The sequence below is a fragment of the Rhineura floridana genome, chromosome 13 (assembly GCF_030035675.1).
Source record: "Rhineura floridana isolate rRhiFlo1 chromosome 13, rRhiFlo1.hap2, whole genome shotgun sequence".
Lineage (NCBI taxonomy): Eukaryota > Metazoa > Chordata > Lepidosauria > Squamata > Rhineuridae > Rhineura > Rhineura floridana.
This window is the reverse complement of record NC_084492.1, coordinates 29100729-29123238: the sequence shown is the minus strand read 5'-3', so window position 1 is coordinate 29123238 and position 22510 is coordinate 29100729. Positions and strand designations below refer to the sequence as shown.

At 42.5% G+C, this 22510-nt stretch overlaps 1 protein-coding gene across 4 annotated transcripts in view; it reads right to left on the bottom strand.

Moving 5' to 3' along the window:
- ADCY7 (adenylate cyclase 7) overlaps window positions 1–22510 on the bottom strand; it is a 115567-nt gene that overhangs the window by 15233 nt on the left and 77824 nt on the right. For all 4 annotated transcript variants that reach the window (XM_061594579.1, XM_061594580.1, XM_061594581.1 and 1 more), the window contains 10 exons: window positions 18979–19111; window positions 14819–15004; window positions 14311–14354; window positions 11377–11415; window positions 8959–9039; window positions 7227–7308; window positions 6319–6416; window positions 4599–4683; window positions 2538–2675; window positions 995–1042 (listed from right to left, as the gene is read on the bottom strand). In XM_061594579.1, coding sequence (XP_061450563.1) covers window positions 995–1042; window positions 2538–2675; window positions 4599–4683; window positions 6319–6416; window positions 7227–7308; window positions 8959–9039; window positions 11377–11415; window positions 14311–14354; window positions 14819–15004; window positions 18979–19111 — 934 coding nt within the window. The remainder of the gene's footprint in view (window positions 1–994; window positions 1043–2537; window positions 2676–4598; window positions 4684–6318; window positions 6417–7226; window positions 7309–8958; window positions 9040–11376; window positions 11416–14310; window positions 14355–14818; window positions 15005–18978; window positions 19112–22510) is intronic.

The window sequence follows — 22510 nt, the reverse complement described above, 5'->3', positions numbered from 1 at the left end:
CTAATTTCAGTGGGTCTACTCTGAGTAGGACTTTGCTGGATAAAATCCAATACATCTTTCAGAGTGGAGCAGTTCAAGGATATCTTGATCATAAAGCTGGGATCTCTCAAGTGATAATTTCATTTGATTTATATAAAACCCCACCACTTTTTTAGCCAAAGTTCTGTCAGTGGCTTGTGATATAATTTAGGAACAGAAGAATTCCAGGATGGACGAACCGAGTAAATAAATTGTGATGAATAAATAAAATAATTTGTTTATCTAATTACAGTAATACCCTGGTTAACAAAGTAGATGCGTTCCTGGGTATCACTTCTTTTAACAGAAACTTTGGTACCAGAGGTAGGAATAACATGGAAAGAATAGGGATAGGTTCCTACACTTGCCCATAGATGGGGGGGGGCAGCTTCAGCATAGGCTTTAAAGGGTACCCACCCACTACTACTACTACTACCCCCTTCTGAATCGTACTGGATCCTGCCCTCCCCAGCCCTGGGAGAAAGCAAGAGATCTTTTTAATTCAAAGCAAACACAAATGTTTGTCAGTTTCACCCTAGCAAAGCAAAGGCACAGGCTTATTAGTTTATTGAAAGCAAAGCAAAGACACAGGCTGGCCAGTTTCACCTTAAAGCAAAGGCACAGGCCTGAAAGTGGATCCATTGCAAAGCAAAGCTAGTCAGTTTCACCTTTTATAAAAAGCCTTTGTTAAAAGGAGCTTCATTCTTGGAGGAATCATTAACTGAGGTATTACTGTATATTTGTATATATGCATCATAAAATACTTAAGGCACTGTACACATACAAAGACAGCAAGAACATAGCAATAAAGTTTGTGTTATAGAGAAAGTAGATAGAAAAGCTAGATTGTTCATGCACCAGCAATCAAAAAGAAATGTGTTGCATTTTCAGCAAGAGATGAAAAATCACGAAAGCTTGTCAGCTTAAAGCCAAAAGCTATTAATCTAACAAACAAACAATGGCTTTTTTTACTCACTGGGGTGGTAAGTGGTGTAGTACAGTTTCCATTGGGCTGGTTCATGGACTAATTAAAACATTAAAAGCTAGTTATGAATTCAGGTACATAACTTTATTACAAAGGACACTAGATAAGAGTCCTAACTACTGCAACTGACATTTCCACTCCCTCCAGTAAACATATGAACAGACCTGCTCAATCACACCAAAGGTTCATCTAATCTAGCATCCTGCTTCACAACAAAGGCCAATCAGATCTCTCTGGGAAGCCCACAATATAGACATGAAGGTAATAGCCTTCTCATCACCAGGATCTGGCACTAAGGGATACAGCAGGCCCCCGCTTTTCGGTGTTCCGCTAATACAGCAGCTTTCAATTAGAGTAAGGCCCCACTCATATGGCGCTTGTTCTGCTTTTAAGGCATTTTTCGAGCGTTGGGCACCATTTTATTGACAGAGTTCCGCTTTTCGGCGGGGGTCTAGAACGTAACCCGCCATATGTGTGGGGCCCTACTGTATGGTGATTCTGAATACAGAGGGTTTCATGGTGTCATGAACTGAGCAGTGATCTGGGCATGGAGTCGGAGGGTGCAGGGGTGCCAGATGGGAAGCCAGGTCACATCCAGGGCTTGGAGCTGACTGCTAAACATAGGGAGACCTTTGCACCTGAAGCTGTTGGACAGGTGTCCCCAGAGGAATCTCCCCAGATCACCAGAGCCCAGGCCCTGACAGGCACTTCCCTCTGAGCCTGAAGAACCAGGTGCCTCCAACCACACGTCACCTGTCTGGGGCCATAGGAAGCACAGCAGGAAGGAAGCTATGGAATGGAGAAGGAGTGCTCATCTTCAGGCCAGAGGGTTGGCCCTCTAAGGCTCTGAAAAGGGTAGAGCCTGGAGTCAGAGGCTTAAAGGCCTCAGTCTGCTCCCAACTTTTGTCAGAGCAAGTTGCTCACTCGGAGCTATCCAGGGTCCAACAACCTTCAATCAGCCTTGCACTTTCTCCGTGGGATCTACAACTGGACCAGAGCACAACACATATCGCTACTGTGGCTGATGCCAATTGATAGATCTACCCAGCCTGACTATGTCTAACCCATTTTTAAAGCCATCTAAGCTACTGGCCATCATCACAAGCTTGTGGCAGGGAATTCTCTACGTTTTTCACATATCGAAGAGGGTGGCTACAAATTTGTCCACTTGAGAGCTTTTCACAATTTCTGGATCATCACCAAGGGCTGCATTCAACATAGCATTAACTTAAAAGACATTTATACTTGTTCCGCTGGCAAAATGTTTTGCCCAGTAGGACGTTGTTACTCAAGAGAATGCATAAGCAGATGGCTGGTAACTTTGTTGCACAAAAGATTGTGCAGTCTGTTGTGCAACAGGTTTCCACTAGCACAACTGTTGCACTGAATCCCTCTGTTGCACAACATCACAACTCACCTGTCTAGTAGTGCAAGAGCCCTTGCACTAGCAAACAGAGAATGCTGGATGCAGTCCTGAGGTAGCCTAAGTGGGGTTACTGTACAGTCCATATTAAAGATTGGCAAAAGGAATTACCAAATTAAAAACAGCTATGATTAACAGAGATCCTATTGCAATGGTGGCCAGTGGTAGTCTCATGGCTGGCATCGTCTCCATTTTCTGAGAAAGAGTGCGAAGATAGCGGGCTGGAGGCCATCTCTTCGAACAGCATTTCTGCAAACAAGACAGAGGCACAGCAAGATGTGTAATATTGGCTTTTTTCACCTTTTCTACAATTATGCTATAGCAGGTGTGGAGAACCTCTGGCCCTTCAGATGCTATTGAACTCCAACTCCCATTAGCCCCTGAACGCATGGCCAATGGCCAGGGATGATGGAAATCATAGTTCACCAACATCCAGAGGACCAAAGGTTACCCGCACCTGTGCTACAGCCACAAATATTTGACATATTTTGTTTATGGGAGGTGACCACTTGTACACAGTTTTCAAAATGGAAGGGTTTTGCCATTCTCTCCCTCTACAGCCACTACTGGCCACGATGCAGCAGAGCCAGTTGTTCCAACACTTTGTTTACTGGTAACATAGGTTTGGGTAGCAGAAAGGGGCACATCATCACCCACTGCAAGACAAGTATCTCTACCCATTGTGAATAGTAAGACATGGGGAACACATGTGGGAAGAGACGAAAGGTCAGTGGCTCAAAGTACATGGAGGAAGTTCCACGTTCAATCTCCAGCATCTCTAACTTGGAGTACTTCAAGTCTCAGTGCTGGGAATGGCCTAACTCTGCTCCCCAGAATAGAGAGAGAGGTGGTGTTAGACAACATTAGACTAGATGGACCAATAATCTGACCTGGGATAAGAAAGCTATATGTGTCCAATGGATCACTGTAACATAGCAAGCTACCATATAAATAGTCAGACCATTGGTCCATCCAGCTCAGTACCGTCCACTCTGACTTGCAGTGGTTTTCCAAAATTTCAGGCAGGAGCCTCTCCTAACCCTACCCAGAGATACTAGGGACTGAATGTGGGACCTTTATGCATTCAAAGCAGATGCTCTACCACTGAGCTACGGTCCTTCCCCAACATGATGAAAGAACCATGAAATCAGCGCCCTGAGCCAAAGTGGGCTTTAATCCTCTTTTTGCTTGAGCAGCAGCATGTCCACTCTGTATGTTTATAAAAGCTGGAGGGAGAATGGCTCCAAGCCATAAGCAAAGTAAAACAATCAGACCAGTCTAGTCCAAGACACTTGCATAAAACTAAGCCAGCTGTGGGGAAGAACTTCAGGCTCAGAGGCTGAATGCAGCACTCCAGGCCTCTTTATCTGGTCCTCGGGACTCCTCCCAAGCAATGTCCCCACCCCAGGCCATGCTTCTGCACCCCCCTTGAGTGCTTTTGCCTTGCTGTAATGAGTCCTTGAACTGTGATAACCCATCTTGTTTCCCTAGATGGAGGATAGAGATATGGGGGTGTATGTGTTGAAACCTACAGTACCAAGGGAAGCATCACATCCATAGCTCCATCCACTTTTGCTTCTGACCCCACCCATCTCTGGCATGCAGCTCTCAGAAGCCCATGCCACTTGCCCATGAAGGAATGTGGCCCTCAGGTTACAGAAGGTTCCCCACCCATGGACTAAGCAGTACTTAGGATCCATGAACCACCCTGTTCAGATCTTATAAGTAGACCTGAACTTACAAGATCTTAACAGGGTGGTTCATGACAGATGCTATTGGAGGTCACTGATTCATAGGGTCGCCATAAGTCATAATCGACTTGAAGGCAAGTAACAACAGGATCCAGGGTAATATCATTAAATATAGATAGTGCATGGAGGTTTTATTTATTTCTTGCATTTATACCGCACCTTTCTTTCATCACCCAAGGTGGCATACATGTGGTTTCCCAGTGGTCTCAAATCCAGGCACTGACCAGACCCAGCCCTGCTTAGCTTCAGCAAGGTGGTGGCCTCATGTGCCTTCAGACCATAGCCCGGGACCATGATCGGTAGTACATTTATACCACTGTATAAACAAACTTAAACTCCAATGAGTTTGAGCCAAATGAATTTGAGCCTAATGCTTTGGACATTTTTGGTCTTCTGTTTTTCTTTTCTTTTTTTTACTTACCCAACAGCCGCCAGCAAAACACACACACAAAATAAGCCCCATTATGATTGCTACAACCCCAAACGAAATTCCTAATTTCGGAGTTCTGAAAGAGAGAAAGGGGAGGGGGGGAGGGAGGGAGGGAGGGGGGGAGGGAGGGAGGGAGGGAGAAGGTGGAAGCAGTGAAGATGCAGAATTAAGGGAAAAGTCATTCATGATTCAACAGTCACGAGCTCCTGGGAAAAGATATAATCCCTTTCATAGCCAAGTTGCTTACAAGCTTGCAAAGTTAATTTAGCAGCACTTTCCCCAAACCTGAATTGTTACATTCTCTTGAATGCTGTCTATTTAAAGCATTACATTAGCCTGCTGTTAGCAAGGCTGGTAGCTCAGGATATTACCAAAGGTAATATCCTAGCAGCAAAAAGATATGAGGCAAATTTCCTTGGTTACAGGCATGTTCAGTCATATACTACCTCTTTATTCCTTCCTGCCATCTAGAAAAGGAAGGTCCATCTGGACTCTGTCTAAGGGAAGGGTCCGTAACTCAGTGGAAGAGTATGTGCTTTGCATGCAGAAGGTCCCAGGGTCAATCCCCTGCCATCTCCTGTTAAAAGGAACTTGGGTAGCAGAGATGGGAAGGATCTCTGCCTGCAACCCCAAAGAGACAACTGCTGGTCAGAGTAGACAGTACTAGGGCTGTAACAACAAACAATCTGACCAGGTGCAAACACAGCTTTGCTGTCTTTACCATGAGCCCACTCCCAACTCTGTCTGTGGAGTCTTCTACCTCTGAAGAGAAGAGGGAGAGCTCAGTGGTGGAGCATGTGCTTTGCATATAGAAGGTCCCAGGTCAGCCCCAGCATCTTCAGGTAGAGCTGGGAGAGCCACTGCCAGACAGCAAAGACAATATTGAGCTAAATAGACCAGTAATCTAACTTGTTATAAGGCTGCTTCTTATATTCCCAACTGCCAGGGCCCAGAAGAGACTTTTCATGGATTTTAATTATAGCTGCCTTGGGAATTGATTTCAGCTGAAAAGCAGGGTATACATGAAATTGCAAAGCCGATATCTTATTTAAAGCATTAGTTCTGCTCTTCCCCCAGATTTGCAATCAAAATATGACACACAAAGAAAAAGAGACGGGGAGGGAAGAGGTAAAAAGCAGGCACCATTTCTTAAAAGTTACACATCTCATAGCAAATGTCTGGAATGGAGACTGTTCTGGCAGCTTGATGGAATATCATTTGCTAGGAGAGAGGCCAAAGGCAACTGGTCTTTCAGCAGAGGTGAAATATGCCCCCTACCAAACATTAATTGAGGTGTGCTAAAACCTTTGTCAAAAATTCTCATTTGTTAGAAAAAGTTTTGAAAAAGCCAAGAGAACTAACAATTTTCATACTTCACTGTTCTCTCTTTTTGGGCTAGTTAATTGAGTATTAAAGCTTTTTTCCTGGATGGTACTGCTTCAGAGAGATGCATGTTCAGATAACCATCCATAACTACACACACAAAAAGTCACTGCACACAGAAAGCCAGCATCCCAGGGAAAAAGGTTCACCCTTGCCTTCTTTCTAGAATGCTACTACTCTTCTATGTGCAAGGGGTCTACTGTTCATCTGAACATGCAAAGCCATCTTGACATGGTACTAAGTCGGGGGGGGGAGCATTACTGTCTGAATCTTAAAGCACCCCTTTAGTAGATTCCTATATAGCAGATTTAAAAAGGAAAACACTTACTTTGGCATTATGAAAATCTGCACAAAGAACATACACAGCAATACAACGCTGGCGCAGGCAAAATAACCCCTCAGTTTAGGAATAGGGATTGTGCGATACTAGAGGGGAAACAACAAAACAAAAACAAAGACCTTAGCACAGATTGACATAATTTTGGTTTGCTCATAAGGACTAGCTTCTTGGATGCTTTGTATAATTTTTAACTTTTGCAAGTTCTAGCCGTAAGAGAAGAATGTTTAACTTTTGCAAGCTCTAGTCATAAGAGAAGAAATGAATGTCAGAACCTATCAGCTATAGATGCAAAATAGATTAATAGTTCTTACAGTTCTCAGGATTTTGGGGGTTGGGGGTTGGGGATGTGCTTTGAATGTGCTTTAAAATATAAGGTATGTACACAGACTCTGTCATGGTAAGTCCCGCAAAGCCATGACTCGGAGTTACTTAGCTGGGAGTTACTCAGCTCTTGCAGGGATTGCAGAGACACTAAACAGCCTCTGAGTAGTCTTATCAGAAACAGAGTTTTTAACACACCCTAAATCAGTCTCTGGTGGCACTGTTCAAATGAAAAAAGACTAGGACCACCACAACTCAAGGGAGAAGTGATACCACCCAAATGTCCTCCCAGATACAGTAGCACCTTGCCCCAAGCAAGAATCAAATTGCTTCTCCATGGTGCTGATGGAGGATGAATGCAAGGAAGTTCCTGTTTTAGAGCCAGGGAGCTGAGCCACACATCACCTTCTAACCCCCAAGATTTTACAAACAGGAAAGCCACAAGACTTCATGTTACATTTAGATCCACCAGGGTTAGCTTCACTTTGAGACTGCAAACCGAAAGAATGCATTTTCAAGCTCTGAAACTTTTTCTCTTTTTTAAAGCATTCCTCTAAGGTCTGTTCATCTCTTACCTCTTTCTCAAGTTCCATTTCTACAAAACACAGCAAAAACCCACATAGTCCACGGAAGTCGTCTTTTTTACCACACCAAGGTCTACATTGGAAAAAAAATGCTGTTGAAAACATGCATACAGAAATGAGAGAACATAGCAAGGGGGAAACGTTAAATGGTAACTTGGCCTCCCCAAAGCTGATACAGCAAAAATGTCTGAGAATAGCTGTGACTCATAAATCCCCCCTATTCAGATTTTATCAATGCATCAACTCACCAGGCAGTCTCAGAAACACAAGCACCCAGGCTGGGCCCCACCCAACATCTACAACACAGGGACAATACTGAACTACCTTACAAGATTATTGTTGTGAAAATTACTAACATAAATAAAGGGCTCTGAATGCTCTAAAGGACCAAGTGTATTGTTATTGTAAGTCAGGGATAGGGACCTCCAGCCTGCTCTTAATTTGATCCTTGAGGCAGTGCTTCTCCGGACACATCCATCTGCTGAGGAACAATCAAAGGCCTTGGGATGTGCTCCATATTGTTCCTCTGTAACCAGGGCTTGAATACAGTGTGTATTGAATTTAGCACCAAATTCAATGCCAGAAAGAACGGCTTTTCCTTGGGAGTTTCTGATTGGAGTCAATCCCTGCTGAAAGTGGGGAATCTTTGCAGCCTCATCTTGAACTAAAGGAAGAATCTTCCTTTGCAGCCCTGATTTGAATTCAAGGCTGGGCTACAAAGAAAGAATCAGGAGCCCAGCTGGGAAGAGCTCTCACACAAATCTGCAGAATTCCATTTGTATAGTTTAAAGTTTGCATTGTGCAATTGTTCAAAAACTGTATTTCTTATCTACTATTGCCAAAGACATGAAACAGCAGGGAGTCGTGTGAAGCCTCTGGTCCCTTGACGTCTGTGTTGTGTTAACCTAAAGATTAGACTTATCTTGAACTCCAATGGCTCCCTGGTTCCAGAAGTGCTCTGAAGGCCTTGGAGTAACACGCCTCCTTACTGATAGCCATGTCACGGAGAACATTTCTCAATTTCCTGTTTTATCAAACTCACTTCCAGTTTTCTATTTTTTGTTCTTCTCCAGAGCTGAAGCCAAATGAAGATTTCGTAGTTGAAATGTAGCATTAAACAGCTGCTAGCTGTGTTTTCAACACAGGGTCATTCCAGTTATTTTCATTTCCGACCTGTGTTTTTTGCACTCTGATTCCAAAACCTATGCAAAGGTGCAAGGCTTCTATGGCTTAACCCCAAAACCTATTTTCCATGTTATGGGTCACTTCTGCCAAAAAAGTGGCAGAGAGGAATATGTTCACACATCCGCAAACTTTAATGATGAAGGGGCAAGATTTCTATGTAGGTCTGCACCTTTGCAGAGAGCCAGTGTAGTGTATTGGTTAAGCTGCTGGACTATGACCTGGGAAACCAGGGTTCGAATCCCCACACAGCCATGAAGCTCACTGGGTGACCTTGGGCCTCTCAGCCTCAAAGGAAGGCAATGGTAAAACCACCTCTGAATAACGCCTACCATGAAAACCCTATTCATAGGGTCGCCATAAGTCGGGATCGACTTGAAGACAGTCCATTTCCATTTCTCCACCTTTGCATTATAGGAAATAAGCACTGAGGACTTTTCTCCCCCATAACCACACCACCCCCAGCAAATGAGCCTATTCTCTCTGTAAAAGAGAGAGAGAGAGAGAGAGAGAGAGAGAGAGAGAGGAGTTGTGTCAATACTTGGCTGAGCTGAGGCCCTCGATGGTTGACATCATTTTGTCATTAATTTCTTCTTCCATCCTTCCTTTCTGAGAGGTGTTCCTGGTGACACACAGAAAAACATCATCAAATGGAGCGATCCCTAAAAATGCAGGAGGAAGGGTGCACTGCATAACTGTTACCTACATTAGTAGAAGCGAAACTGGAAATGTATTCTGGCCAATTAAAAATAGAAAGGCCAAAGGTATTCAAAGTATTGCTTAGATATAAATACAGTGCAGCTATTTCACTAGCCTGACCACATTTATATTATATTATATTATATTATATTATATTATATTATATTATATTATATTATATTATATTATATTATATTATATTATATTATATTATATTATATTATATTATATTATATTACATACACATCCAGGGACACTCCAAGTAGCCATCTCATATTACAATAACTTTTAATGGAATTACAGAATTATTAAGTATAAAATTCAGTATATTCTGTGATTCCAGAAAAGTGGCACAAAATATTGGGTGCAGAGTCCAGATTCCTAAGAATCTTGGCTTTCAAGATTCAAAACAGTCCTAGCTCTTATGGCTGCTAATGTGTGCTTTAAGGTCTGTGGGCAATGTCTGCTGCAATCTCAGAAGCTTTCACTGTGGAATCAGCAAGATTGTCTGGGTTTCAGCTTTTTTTTCTTGTGCCCTCTAAGCATGCCTGGCACCAGTGGGCAGCCAAGTCAGGCATGGGCCTGACAGCACCTGTGGCTCAGAAAGGTACCTCCTAAATCTATAGGATTGGAGGATGGAGCTCTGAGATCCCAGCATTGGGATTTGCAGCCTGGGGTATAGGGTGTTGATGTCCCTGCTGCCATCTTGAGTGATGGCAGACATGCACATGCAGCATGCTAGTGCACTGACATGGAAACATGGGAGGCGGGGCAGCTGGGCCTATTTAAGCCCACACCAGCTGCATGGGGGGGCTGTGTGGGGTGTGATTTTTTGCGTGGAGTAAGGGGTTGACACCCTCCCCACCATCTTGGATGATGGCAGGTTTGCATGCGCATGCAGTGCACTAACACATTCATGCAGCAATGCAGGAGGTAGGGCAGCTGGACCTATTTAAGCCCCTGGTGGCTACATGAGGGGTGTTGGGGGCATCACGACCTTGTGCCAAGCCCCCCAAAAGTCCAGTGCCCAAGTCAAATGGACTATTATCAACAAACAAGGAAAAGTTTTAAATGGCAGTTATGACCATTGGGTACAATACCTCTAAAATCTACACCCAATATCTGTCCGGGAACCCTATTCCTACAGTGACCAACCAGATGCCTCCAAATGCCCATTAGCAAGGTATGATGGCAATAGCCCTCTCTCACTGTAGCTCCCTAGCAAGTGTTATTTCAAAGGCATAACTGCCTCTGAGCATGGATGTGCTATATATCCATCGGGCGAGTAGCCATTGATAGCCTCTCCCTCCTCCATGAAATTTCCTAACCCCCTTTTTAAAGCTATCCAAGCCAGTGGCCACTACCATATCCCATTAGAAAATCCCATTAGTCAGGCATGGGGAATTCATGGTCTTCCAGATGTTGTTAGACTACAACTCCCATCACCCCTGACCATTGATGCTGGCTGGGGCTGTTGAGAACTGGAGTCCAGCAACACCTGGAGGGCCACAGGTGCCCTACCTCTGACTAATGGGATTTACTGCCATAAGATATGGTGGTGGCCGCTGGCTTGAGCGTGATACCCAAGGTTTGCAGAAGTACAAAAAAAATCTTTAGGAGAATAAACATAAAGGAAGGAGATTTGAATGTAGTATCCTGGAAGAGGGCATGGCCGGCTGGCTGGCATCCTAGAAGCACTCCACACTTCAACATTTTGCATTATTATTATTATTATTATTATTATTATTATTATTATTATTATTAACAACAACAACAACAACATTTATATCCCGCCCTTCCTCCCAGAAGGAGCCCAGGGCAGCAAACAAAAACAGTAAACACACTTTAAAACATCTTAAAAACAAAAGACTTTAAAATATATTAAAACAAAACATCTTTAAAAACATATTAAAAACAAACATATTAAAAACATCTTTAAATAAAAACATCTTAAAAAGCAATTCCAGCACCGATGCAGACTGAGATAAGGTCTCTACTTAAAAGGCTTGTTGAAAGAGGAAGGCCCAACTTACACAGCCACATTTCAAAACAAAGTGTTAAACTCAAGTGAGAAATCAACAACAGATGCTCACGGAAAGTCAAATAACAATGAAGAACAAGACAAGCATGAATAAATGTCATTATATTTTTCATCCACCAAAAAATAGTTTCCGGGTTGGGGGGGGGGGAGGAATATAGCAAAGAAATATCCAGTTTTTCCATGATACACAGAACACACAAGGAGGAAAAAGGAACTCACTTATAGTTCACAATTGAAGGAGGACATAATTGTTCTTGTCTAGATCCATCCACAGTAACATACACAAGGAAAAGAGAGGAGAGATAAATGTGATGTAATACAGCAGGTCTAGTACAATAGTTAGTAGCAATCAAATAAGACTATCGTTATAGCTGTCTGTCTTCAGAGGTTTGCCAAAATAAAAACAAACATCTCTAGTTTGTTTTGAAAAACTGTGTCAACTTCTTAAAAAAGTCTGAAGGCCCAACAATTGAATTGTTTATTCAGACTAGGAGCACTTAAAAAACAACTAATGAGCATGGAATAATGTTTCCATCTGCCTGTTGCTCACTCAAACAATAAGAGCAATTGAAGATCTGTCTGTTTGGTGTTGAAGAGCAGCTTTATATACACAGGCCCATAGTCTAGGAATGGATGATGGAAGGGTCCTAAGGATTAGGGCACTCTTCTTTGCCCAGCCTTTGTCTCATGTTGCTTGATTCGTTCCCAGCTAAATTCGTGTTTAAGGATCCATTTTAAACCAATTTATACACGGAATCTGGGGGTTCTAGCCTGACTGAGGTCTGCTTGTATCAGTTTGCTAATTGCCTTTTGTACTGAGCATCTGCGTATGTCACAGCTGTTTGCGCACTGTTGGCTTGTTTTTGCTTTTTAAAAAGGCCAACTAATTATATGCAAAACTATATAAAAACACACACAGTGTATGTAATATATACAACAGAGTCAAGCCTCATGCTGAACTATATTTCTACATTATATATACAAATATGAATGCATTTTTATATCTACCTTTGCTTTATTTACTTTAGGAAACCAGGAGTGTATATATGTATAATATTATACGCACCATAATATGCACAAGAGAATTGTTCACATTTTTAGCAGAACTTGGCAGGGGGGAGGGAAGAGACATTTATCGTTGAGATAAAGCAGTAAGACAGGAATTAGAAAAAAAATCTGTGCAGATTAAGTTTGACATCAAGATTTTCAGAAAATCCCATCCCTAATTATGCTTCTGCTACCTGGCTCCTCATAGGAGCCTGGGGGAAGAGAGAGATGAGTGACTGGGAAGGGAGGAAGCAAATTAGTAAGAGCTGTGGTTTTCTCCTCTTTGCCTCCTCTGGCTCACCAAGAGCTCAAACTGATGACGGTCTGCTTGAGCACCGACATTTTTGGTCATGAAGTGGAGTGGGGTGGGGAGGAAATGAAAGGAACCACACCAGCCTGAACACTGGGGAAGTAAAGTGACAACAGAGTAAAGTGTGGGGAGGGAGAGAGAGAGAGAGAAAGAGAGCACAGGAGAAACGCACACCACTCAAACCATTTTGCTCACTTCTCCAGCCACATGTCTGTCTTCACCAGAGCTTAGCTGCACATAGACAAAAGTGCCTCTGATAAGCATTTAGTCCAGCATTTTGTTTTGCAACAGTTTGCCAGAGAAGCATACCAATGGGATTTACATGCCCTCTCCTGTTACCTGTTCACAGCATGAGATCTTCAGGGGTATACTGCTGTTGGGACACGGCTCCATCTAGCTATTATACAGCAGTTAAAGTTGATAGACCTTTCCTACCTCCCAATAACTTTTTTCTCAGCCTAACTGTGCATTATACACAGATGTGTGTAATGAAACACTGATGATTGCTTTCGTTTTTTTAAAAAAAAATCTGTTTTGGGAGGAAGGGGTAATTTTTAGTGGAGAGGCAGTGAAGGGAGGTGTGGCTAACCATTCCCGCACCTACTCACTTTCCACCCAATAATTTCATTTTATTTGGAGGATGTTGATGACTTTGGGGCGGGGGGGGGGAGAACTGAATACAAAAGGTGACAATCTTAGTGTTGGGTAAAACAATTAAAAATATATTATGGTGGTGGTTGTTATTTGTATGTAAACCTTCAGGAGGGCACTCCTTTACCAAGAATAGTAAATCTGAAGTCAAATAGCACAGAGAAGGAGAGAGAAAACGCCATCAGGTCTAATGCAACAATCTAGAAACTAATATGCATTCTATTTCTACTTGAGTCAAGGAGAAGCACACAGACCAAGAAGTCTACAACGTTAATATGTTTCTTTAGTCATTAAATGTTTATAGCCAAGTGCGCATGCAGGACAAGTAAAGTCACAGATACATAGTAATATTACACATCCCATATTTGATATTGGTGCGTAAGAATCTGAAATAGCTTTTCTCCATCCCTCTCTTGTGTCATCTCTATCAAAATGTTTTCTGCTATGGCTTGCCCCTTTTTAACCGTACTCTTAAAAACTGAACTCTAATAATGCATTTCTATTAATTCATTAATTCACTTCTATAAAGAAATGTACAGCTTGCAGTTCCCAAATATGACTGGGAATGAATGCCCTTTAAACCCTGCAAACACATTTTTTTCTATTTAAAGCCCCAATATTTTGGTTGACTAGACCACTGCAGATGGTAAAGGAATTGCTTTCCTCCATATGAACCCATCCATTCATTACGATCTCCCTCAGAGGCTTTGTTCTGTTTGCCCACCACTGTCATGAGAACATCAGAAGAGCCTTGCTGGATCAGACCAAAGGCCCATCTAGTCAAACATCCTGTTCTCACAGTGGCCAACCAGATGTCTATGGGAAGCCAATATGTTTGGTGGGTGGTTACACAGGACAGGGCCTTTTTGACAGGGGCACCAAAGACGTTCAACTCCCTCCATTTTCACTGACCATTCGGGTACTTGACAAAAGCGATTCTCTTCCAGATAGCTTTAAAAGCTTGTTATTAACTGTAAGCATTCTAACTTCTGTTTGTTACACGTCTTTTTTATTTTTGCTTTTTTAATTATGTATTGTAATTTGCTACCTGCCTTATTGATCACAAATCTGAAAAGTGGGGTGTTAATAAATAACCTCAATGCAACAGAACCTGAAGTGTGTTATAACATCAGTGCATTACTTGCCTCTCTGTAGTCCTCTGTCGACTTGCTAGTTGTAGAGCTATCTCCTAAGCAAGAGAGAAAGGTAGGTAGGGAATTAATGTTTTCTTCCTCCCTCTTAAAATGTGCAAATAAAATAAACAAATTCAACAAGCCAAGTATGTTAAGCATGGCATAGAAGAGCCTGGTCTGTGAGATTCCCAGAACAGAGAAAGACTATTAAATGGTTGGCTCAGTCTATGCTTCTATAACGTAGGGCACGGACTAGGCCAGACTTCCGCTCACAAAATGGCAGGTTGAGGGGCACAAACCTCATGTCATCTGCAAGACTGCCAAGGTAATAGGAACCAGAGGAAAGCAGATATTCTCTGTGAAACGATATTAAGAGCTTTTCTCACTTTTGCTATGAAAACATGTATTTTGTATTTGTATTATGAATGCAATCTAATTGGTGGTTTTATGCTGTTCACCACCACATTTTCTCTTAACATTGGTGGCAAAATAAAAGAAAAAAAGAGATACAGAGCATCACCTTCCTATGTCTTCTGTTTGGTGCAGATGTCTCACTGCTCACACTCTCTCTATGGTTTAGATGAGCAAAAGGTCGGGCTGCCCCCCAAGACTCCAAGAATCGTGACATCCGGACAGAGGCCCGCATCTTCAAGCCATCCTGAACTCGGGTTTGAGGGAGATGATTGTTGGAAGTACGCTGTTTAGACTAAATCCACGGAGAAACAAGACAAAGCACGCATGCATGTTAGAAAAATTGATAATCATTATTAAACAAATTTATAGACTGCTTTACGCGTAACACCATCAATGCAGTGTACATAATTTAAAAAACAGAATAAAACAGACAAAGACAAGCTCTAAAAACAATAAATCCATCCAGAAAAAAAACTAAAAATAGCAAAACAATTCCATCAGATATAAAATTGATTTTCCATAAATGACTGGGTTACACCCCAGGGAAAACCTCCCTAAACAACAATATCTTCAGCAGGCACCTAAACATTATCACACCAGCCCCTGTTTTGATTTCAGCTGATAATTGTTTCCAGACGGCTGGAGCTGTAACACTAAAAGCGCGGTTTCTATATATCAGCATTTATATACTGCTTAATCATCCATAACCTCTAAACCAACACATTATCAGTTGTCTTCTTTGAAATGGGTAATTTATAATGCCCACACACTGTTAAATTCCTGTGTGTGCCCCCCGGGGTTCAAAAAGGCTGGGGATATCTCCTTTAAGACATTTACAATAATAAACAGAGTCTGATAAAAATGTAACTCATATTATTTATTATAGAAGAATTTACAGGGCTGGCACCAGCCATGACTATGCCCTTGGACACCAGTGTGCCCTAGGCCTGCAGCACTGTAGCCCAACACACACACCATTCAGGTGACACAGGGCTAATAAGCCCACGCATGCGCCCCACCTACCTCTCATGTCATGTGAATGACATGCACACATAGCACACATGCCTGCCATCAATCAAGACAGCAGCGGGCCTCAGCCCCTTAGGGAAGCCCCTGCTGCCATCTTGGGTGATGGCAGGCATGACTACACAGCGCACACAGTATTCACACTGATTGGAGAGGTAGGTGGGGTGTGCATGGGGGCTTATTGAAGCCTGCACTGTCCATGTTTGGAGGGCCCTAGGAGCTCTCTCCCTCTGTGATCCACGGTAGAGTCGGGTTGCAGGACCCAATGCTGCCGTGGATCACGGAATGGGAGCACCACCCTCCCACCCTAAAGAAGGGCCCTTCAAGGGTCCCTCTGGGAACCAGGGGTCCTTGGCCAGGACCCAGCCTGGCCACCCTCTGGCGCTGGCCCTGAGTATTTAGATTAAAATCAAGATTTATATTTATATTTTGTAAGTTAGTGACATCTTAGATTGTTTAAGCTATGTGGTTTTGTATGGTGTTTCAGAACTTTGTATGGTGTTCTAAGTATTTTGTACATCTCGTTAAGTATGTTCAAAGAACTGGCATGGAATTTTAAAAGATCATGTGGTGTAGATTTAGTGTTTGCAATATATAAAGTTAAATGTAGATTTAGGGGTTTTGTGTTGTTTTTTGAAGTAGATTACAAACTGTAAATTGTATGATATATAAGAACATGCAAATATATTGATTATAATACAATTATTAAAAAAATAGTGACCAGGTTTTGTGGCAATGTTGCTTTCCTCTCCTTCACAGCCAAGTCCAGTCATAAATTAATTTACTTGCCAACATAGGAAGCTGCCTTATAGCCTTGTTTAATCAATGTCTATCTAGTCCAAGGGTAGAGGGAGCCTGTGGCCTTCCAGATGTTGCTGGATTCATATCCTGCTCATAGTTTCCTACAGACATCTGGTTGTCCACTATGACAATAAGACAATAATCCAGCTGGACTCTTCTTATGACTACAACTCCTTGCATCCCTGGCTATTGGGACATGTTGGCTGGAGCTGAGTAGAAAGTCTTAACAGCATCTGGAGAGCAATAGATTAGGCAAGCCTGAATTCAGCCCATTGTTGTCTGCTCTTACAAGGGCTCAGGCAGCAAAGGGTATTTCTCATCATCCTGACACCCTTTTAACTGGAGATGTAGGTGATCTTCTGCATGCATTCTGCTCTACTTAGCTCTGACCCTTCCTTCCAATATAGGCTGCATTTTGCAAACCAATTTTAAATGTATTAGTAGTGATGCATAAGGCCAAAAAAAGAGACATAAATATGGCCAAGTCTCATAATGCTGCCACTTCATATAGAGAGAGCCAATTTAAAGTACATGAAAAAATGAAATTGACTGCCTTCAAGTCGATCCCGACTTATGGCTACCCTATGAACAGGGATTTCATGGTAAGCAGTATTCAGAGGGGGTTTCCCATTGCCTCCCTCTGAGGCTAGTCCTCCCCAGCTGGCTAGGGCCTGCTCAGCTTGCCACAGATGCACAAGCCAGCCCCTTCCTTGTCCGCAACTGCCAGCTGGGGGGCAACTGGGCTCCTTGGGACTATGCAGCTTGCCCACGACTGCACAGGTGGCAGGGCACGTAACCCCTGAGCCACTCACTGTGGGGGTGATCTTTAGCTGGCCCTTGACACCCAGGAGACATGAGCGGGGATTTGAACTCACAGACTCTGGACTCCCAGCCAGGCTCTCCTTCCCACTGTGCTATACATAGCCTCCACCAAAGAATCCTGGGACTTGTAGCTAGTTAAGGGTGCTATGAACTGTAGCTCAGGGTGGGAATAAACTACAGTTCCCCAGATTCTTTGAGGGAAGCCATGTGCTTTAAATGTATGATATGGATGTGACCTCAGTCTGAGCACATATTTGTGAGCTGAGCAGAGTAAACTGGATCATCCTAGAGTACCATTCCTTTTCTAATAACTTTTTCTCAGAATGCCAGTGGAGCTGCACTTAGACAGAACGTGGGAGGCTTACAGCGTACGCTTTTAATTACACACAGTTAAAGAGCAGCCTTTTCTTGCATGCTTGAAGTGTTCCTTGGAGACCGAAATCTAAAAGCCATTGTTTCATGGATCCAAGGACCCTGGCAACTGAACGTTTAACATTTTTTAGCCTTGTTAGGCAATTGCAGCCTCATCTCCCGCTGTCCATTCTCCCAGTCCTCAGTCCATGGTCACTATCTTTCTTCATGGTTTATTGCTTTCAATGTCCTAATCCCCCATGCCCCCACACCTTTCTTCTTCTACCTTGAGACAAGAAACCTGGACCAAAAGAACCAAACAAACTAATAAATAAAAAATGCAGCCATGCAAGAGTGTGACTAAAATTAGGCACGCACAGCTACAAAATACAGATTTTTCAGACTGCAGAATGGGAAACCTTTTTAAAAACTGAATTATTTGACTCTCCCTCACACGCACAGGTTTCCAGATATTTGTCAGATGTATATTATGCACATGCATGCACACACACACATTCCAGAAGCCTGCAGTCAGATCTGCCTCACTCAAGTGAATGTGAAATTCCTGTCAACCCTTTGGTTCCCCTAGTTCACAGGTCCTCAACTCCAAATCCATTCTTTTTGTTTCCATGCCATGCAGTCCCCTTGCTCCCTAGGACAGGGGTAGCCAATGTGGTGCTGTCCAGATGTTCTTAGAGGACAACTCCCATCAACTCTAGCCACCACGTCTAATGGCCAGGGATTATGGGAGCTGTTGTCCAAGAAGACCTGGAGGCACCACGTTGGCTGCCTCTGCCCTAGGCCCTATGCTAAGTTTGCCCTAGCTCCTCCCATCCCTCCTCCTTCCCTTCTTCTCCCCCCCCCCGCCCCATGGCTTAAAATCAGCCACACTGCTTCTTGGTTCCTCAATCTAGTTTTGCCACCACTCAGGCCCCATTTGCTATCTGTTTCCCAGTAGTAAACTTCATTGTCTGCTTAGGATTTCTTCCTTCCTAAAAAAAATACACACACAGTTATCACCCCCAATTCCAGTGTGAAGTTCTTCAGAGCCAAACCGTTTTACTCCTCTTTGTTCACAGACGCTAAACTGCTGGCAGCTAATTCCCAAGCAATTAGAATGCGATTATGTCACAGCACATGACAATGCAGAGAGAGTTCCCAAGCTTTTCACTTTTTTCAAAAAGTCGCAGTTAGATGTGTATGCACACATGTATATGCAAGTGCAATACACACACATATTTTTTAGGTAAAAGCAAGCACACTCACTCTCGGGTCTATCACCAAGTAAGTTTTGATATTCATGGCTTCAAGGTACGGATCTCTGAGATGTCCATTCCCTTCTTCCACTTCATAAGCTTTGCCCAGGTGATTTAGTGTTGCTTCAGTGATGTGTACACGACTGGAAGGAGGAAAAAGACAGGAGCACAAAAGACTTAGCATTTGCAGAAAGGTCACTGTAAGTGATTCATTTCCATATCAATTGCTATTGTTGACAAGTCTGTGCCTCTCAACAGCTTCATGTCTTGGCAGCCAAATTCAGGATCCTGGCAGCCTTGCTGATTAACCTCTTTGCCTGGTTGCAATCCATCATAGTACATTTGTTCATGCATTCTTCGCTGGGCTTTATGCAGTGTCTTCCACTGTTAAAATAAAAACTATGGAAAATATATTTGGGCATATGTTTTTTTTCCTTTTCTTATTTATATACTGTGTATATCCGTGGTGCAGAGTGGTAAGCGGCGGTAACGCAGCCAAAGCTCTGCTCACGGCCGGAGTTCAATTCCAACGGAAGGAGGAAGTCGAATCTCCGGTAAAAGGGGTCGAGGTCCACTCAGCCTTCCATCCATCCGTGGTCGGTAAAATGAGTACGCGGCATATGCTGGGGGGTAAAGAAAGGCCGGGGAAGGAACTGGCAATCCCACCATATATACGGTCTGCCTAGTAAACGTCGCAAGACGTCACCCTAAGAGTCGGAAACGACTCACACTACAAGTGCGGGGACACCTTTACCTTTTTTTAATCATCAAAACCTGGGGGAGGGCCATAGCCCAGTGGCAGAGCACACAGAATGTCCCTGGTTCAATCCCCAGCATCACATCCCAAGATTTATGTTTAATCATGTTATTTAAATGTGAAAATTAATAGTAATAGAAATAGGAGTATTGCTTGGTTTTGAATGTATATTTGTATTATATTTCTTCTATTCATTTTTCTATTGGTGTATATAAACTGCTTAGAGATTTCTGTTGAAATGTAAGTGGTGTATCTATCAAATAAATCATCATCATCATCTCCAGGCAGGACTGGGAGACACCCTTGCCTGAAACCCTGGAGAGCCACTGCTAGTCAGTGTAAACAATACAGAACTAGATGGACCAGTGGTCAGTATAAGGCAGCTTCTTGTGTTCTGATGTACCTCTAAGCAGTTTACAAAAAACTTACTTAAGCTTATCAATAGAGTCAGACATTAAAAACAAGCTAGCCTAAAACTTTCAAAATAAAATCAGCAGTTTCAAAAAACATACATTATAAAATAAAATTACGCCTTAAAATAATTGTCAAATGTACATGTCTGGTAAGGCTTGCTTCAACAAGAAAAAGTTTTTAGTAGGCACCAAAAACAGAACAACAAAAGTACCTGCCTAACATCAATGGGCAGGGAGTTCCAAAGTATAGCAGCTGCCATGCTGCAGAATTGATTCCTTGCAGGTGCAGAATGAACACTATGTGGCACTTGTAAAAGAAGAGTAATACTGTTATATGGAAAAGTAACTGGGTGCTAGGAAAGAAGTATGACAAAAATCAACAAGCAAGGACCAATGAGGTGCAGTGGCTGGAATTCTAGACTAGGAGAGACCTAAATTTGAATCCTCTCTCAACTTAAACCTGAGTTCATTGGAGAAAGGGAAGGATCAAAAAAATAAAAAGAAATAGTTATCTTCAATGTCGTTATGTTGACAAGAGAAAGAGGCAGAGTTTACATTTACAGAAGATAGCAAAAATCTCTTGTTTGAAAAGTACCAACCCAGCAGAACTGCATATCACAAAGTGATATTTGTCACAAAGTGTTTTGAGCATATTTGGTGACCAAAAATAAAACCAGAACCTATCCCTAAAACTAGTATGCCTCAGAAATAAAGTATCTTCTAGATTTGCTTAATTGCCAGTGCCCAGAACTCTTCTGCTTCCTGCAAACAGTTTCACCCTCTCCCTTCAACTTCTCCCTTATGCCTGGAACTCTTTTTCAGAATACAGTAGGGCCCCGCTTTACAGCGCTTCGCTTTATGGTGCTTCGTTACTGCGGCGGTCTCAATTAGACGCAATTAGACTAAAGCCCCACTCATATGGCACTTGTTCCACTTTTACGGCAGTTTTCAGGCGTCGCGCACCATTCTATTCAATGAGTTCTGCTTTTCAGCGGTTTTCACTTTTCAGCGGGGATCCGGAACATAACCCGCCGTATGAGTGGGGCCCTACTGTGACTGCACATAACCACCTGCCCACTGCAATTTAAACCCCAGTCCAAAACAACCTTTCCAATAAAGCCGTTTTTGTGTAATGCAGGAGTTCCCAAACTGTGGTCCATGGCTCACCAGTGGTCCATGAGTCATTCAGGTGGTTGGCAGTATGTCTACATTACATATGAATATTGATTTTTAACTGTATTTTATTGATTCTTTCATTTCTTGTATTGTGTTTTATTGTACTACAATCTGAATTTTATGGAATGCAAATTATAATACAATGAAATACTATATTAAAAAAGCAATAAAAATACGATTAAAAATCACACAACATCTAGCACAGAACATTACAGTCGCTACAACAGGCAGAAACTTCATTACGTGGTCTGCCGAGACTCTCAGCAATTTTCAAGGGGTCCATGGGGGGAAAAAAGTTTGGGAACCACTGGTGAAATCCCTTAGTTCTCACCTCCAATCAAAAACAAGCATAGCTAACTCCATTTGTTCCCATAGTCATCTCTCTCTTTCTTTCAGCAGCAGGGGAGACAAAATGGAAATGGACTGCCTTGAAGTCGATCCCGACTTATGGCTAGCCTATGAATAGGGTTTTCATGGTAAGCGGTATTCAGAGGGAGGCGAAATTTGGACTTTGAACCTTTATGGCACAGATCTGTCTCCCCCTCCCTTGTGTTTGTCTGCAAAGCACTATGTATATTCATGGCAACATGATAACTATCATTATTATTAATAGATGCCATCATGTAGTGGCAGTCAGCAAAGCACAGGAATTTAATGCAAATGAATGTTAATTGTATGCACATTGACTCACACAGATTAGCTGCAGCCCTGAGGATCATTATAAAATATAGATACACTCAAGACTCTGCAAACCACTTAGTAAAAAATTACTACTACTCCTCATGTTTTCAAGGACAGCTTGCATGTGCCAAGGCGGCCATCAACACTAATTCAGATTTATACAGAAAACACTCTTGCCTCTACCATCCCTTTCAACAAATTGCTGAATGGCTCTTAAAATGGGCTGAAAGCTCTCAAAGCAACATCTAGATATATTACACAACACACAATTATCCAAGAGTTTCCTCAGCTGGCTAGCTTCAGTTTCTCAGGCGTATATTCAGCCCTTCATTTAAACGGTTACTTACTGGTACCTTCCCATAATTACGGCTGTTCTCCAAAAGGGAATCAGCAACCCAGAAGTATAATTTAGTTACTTAAACTGGTTTTAAGATTTTTATTGATTTCATCTGTATTTTAATTATGATGCTTTTATGTACGTGTGGTGGTTGGTGGATTTGACTTGTGACTATTTC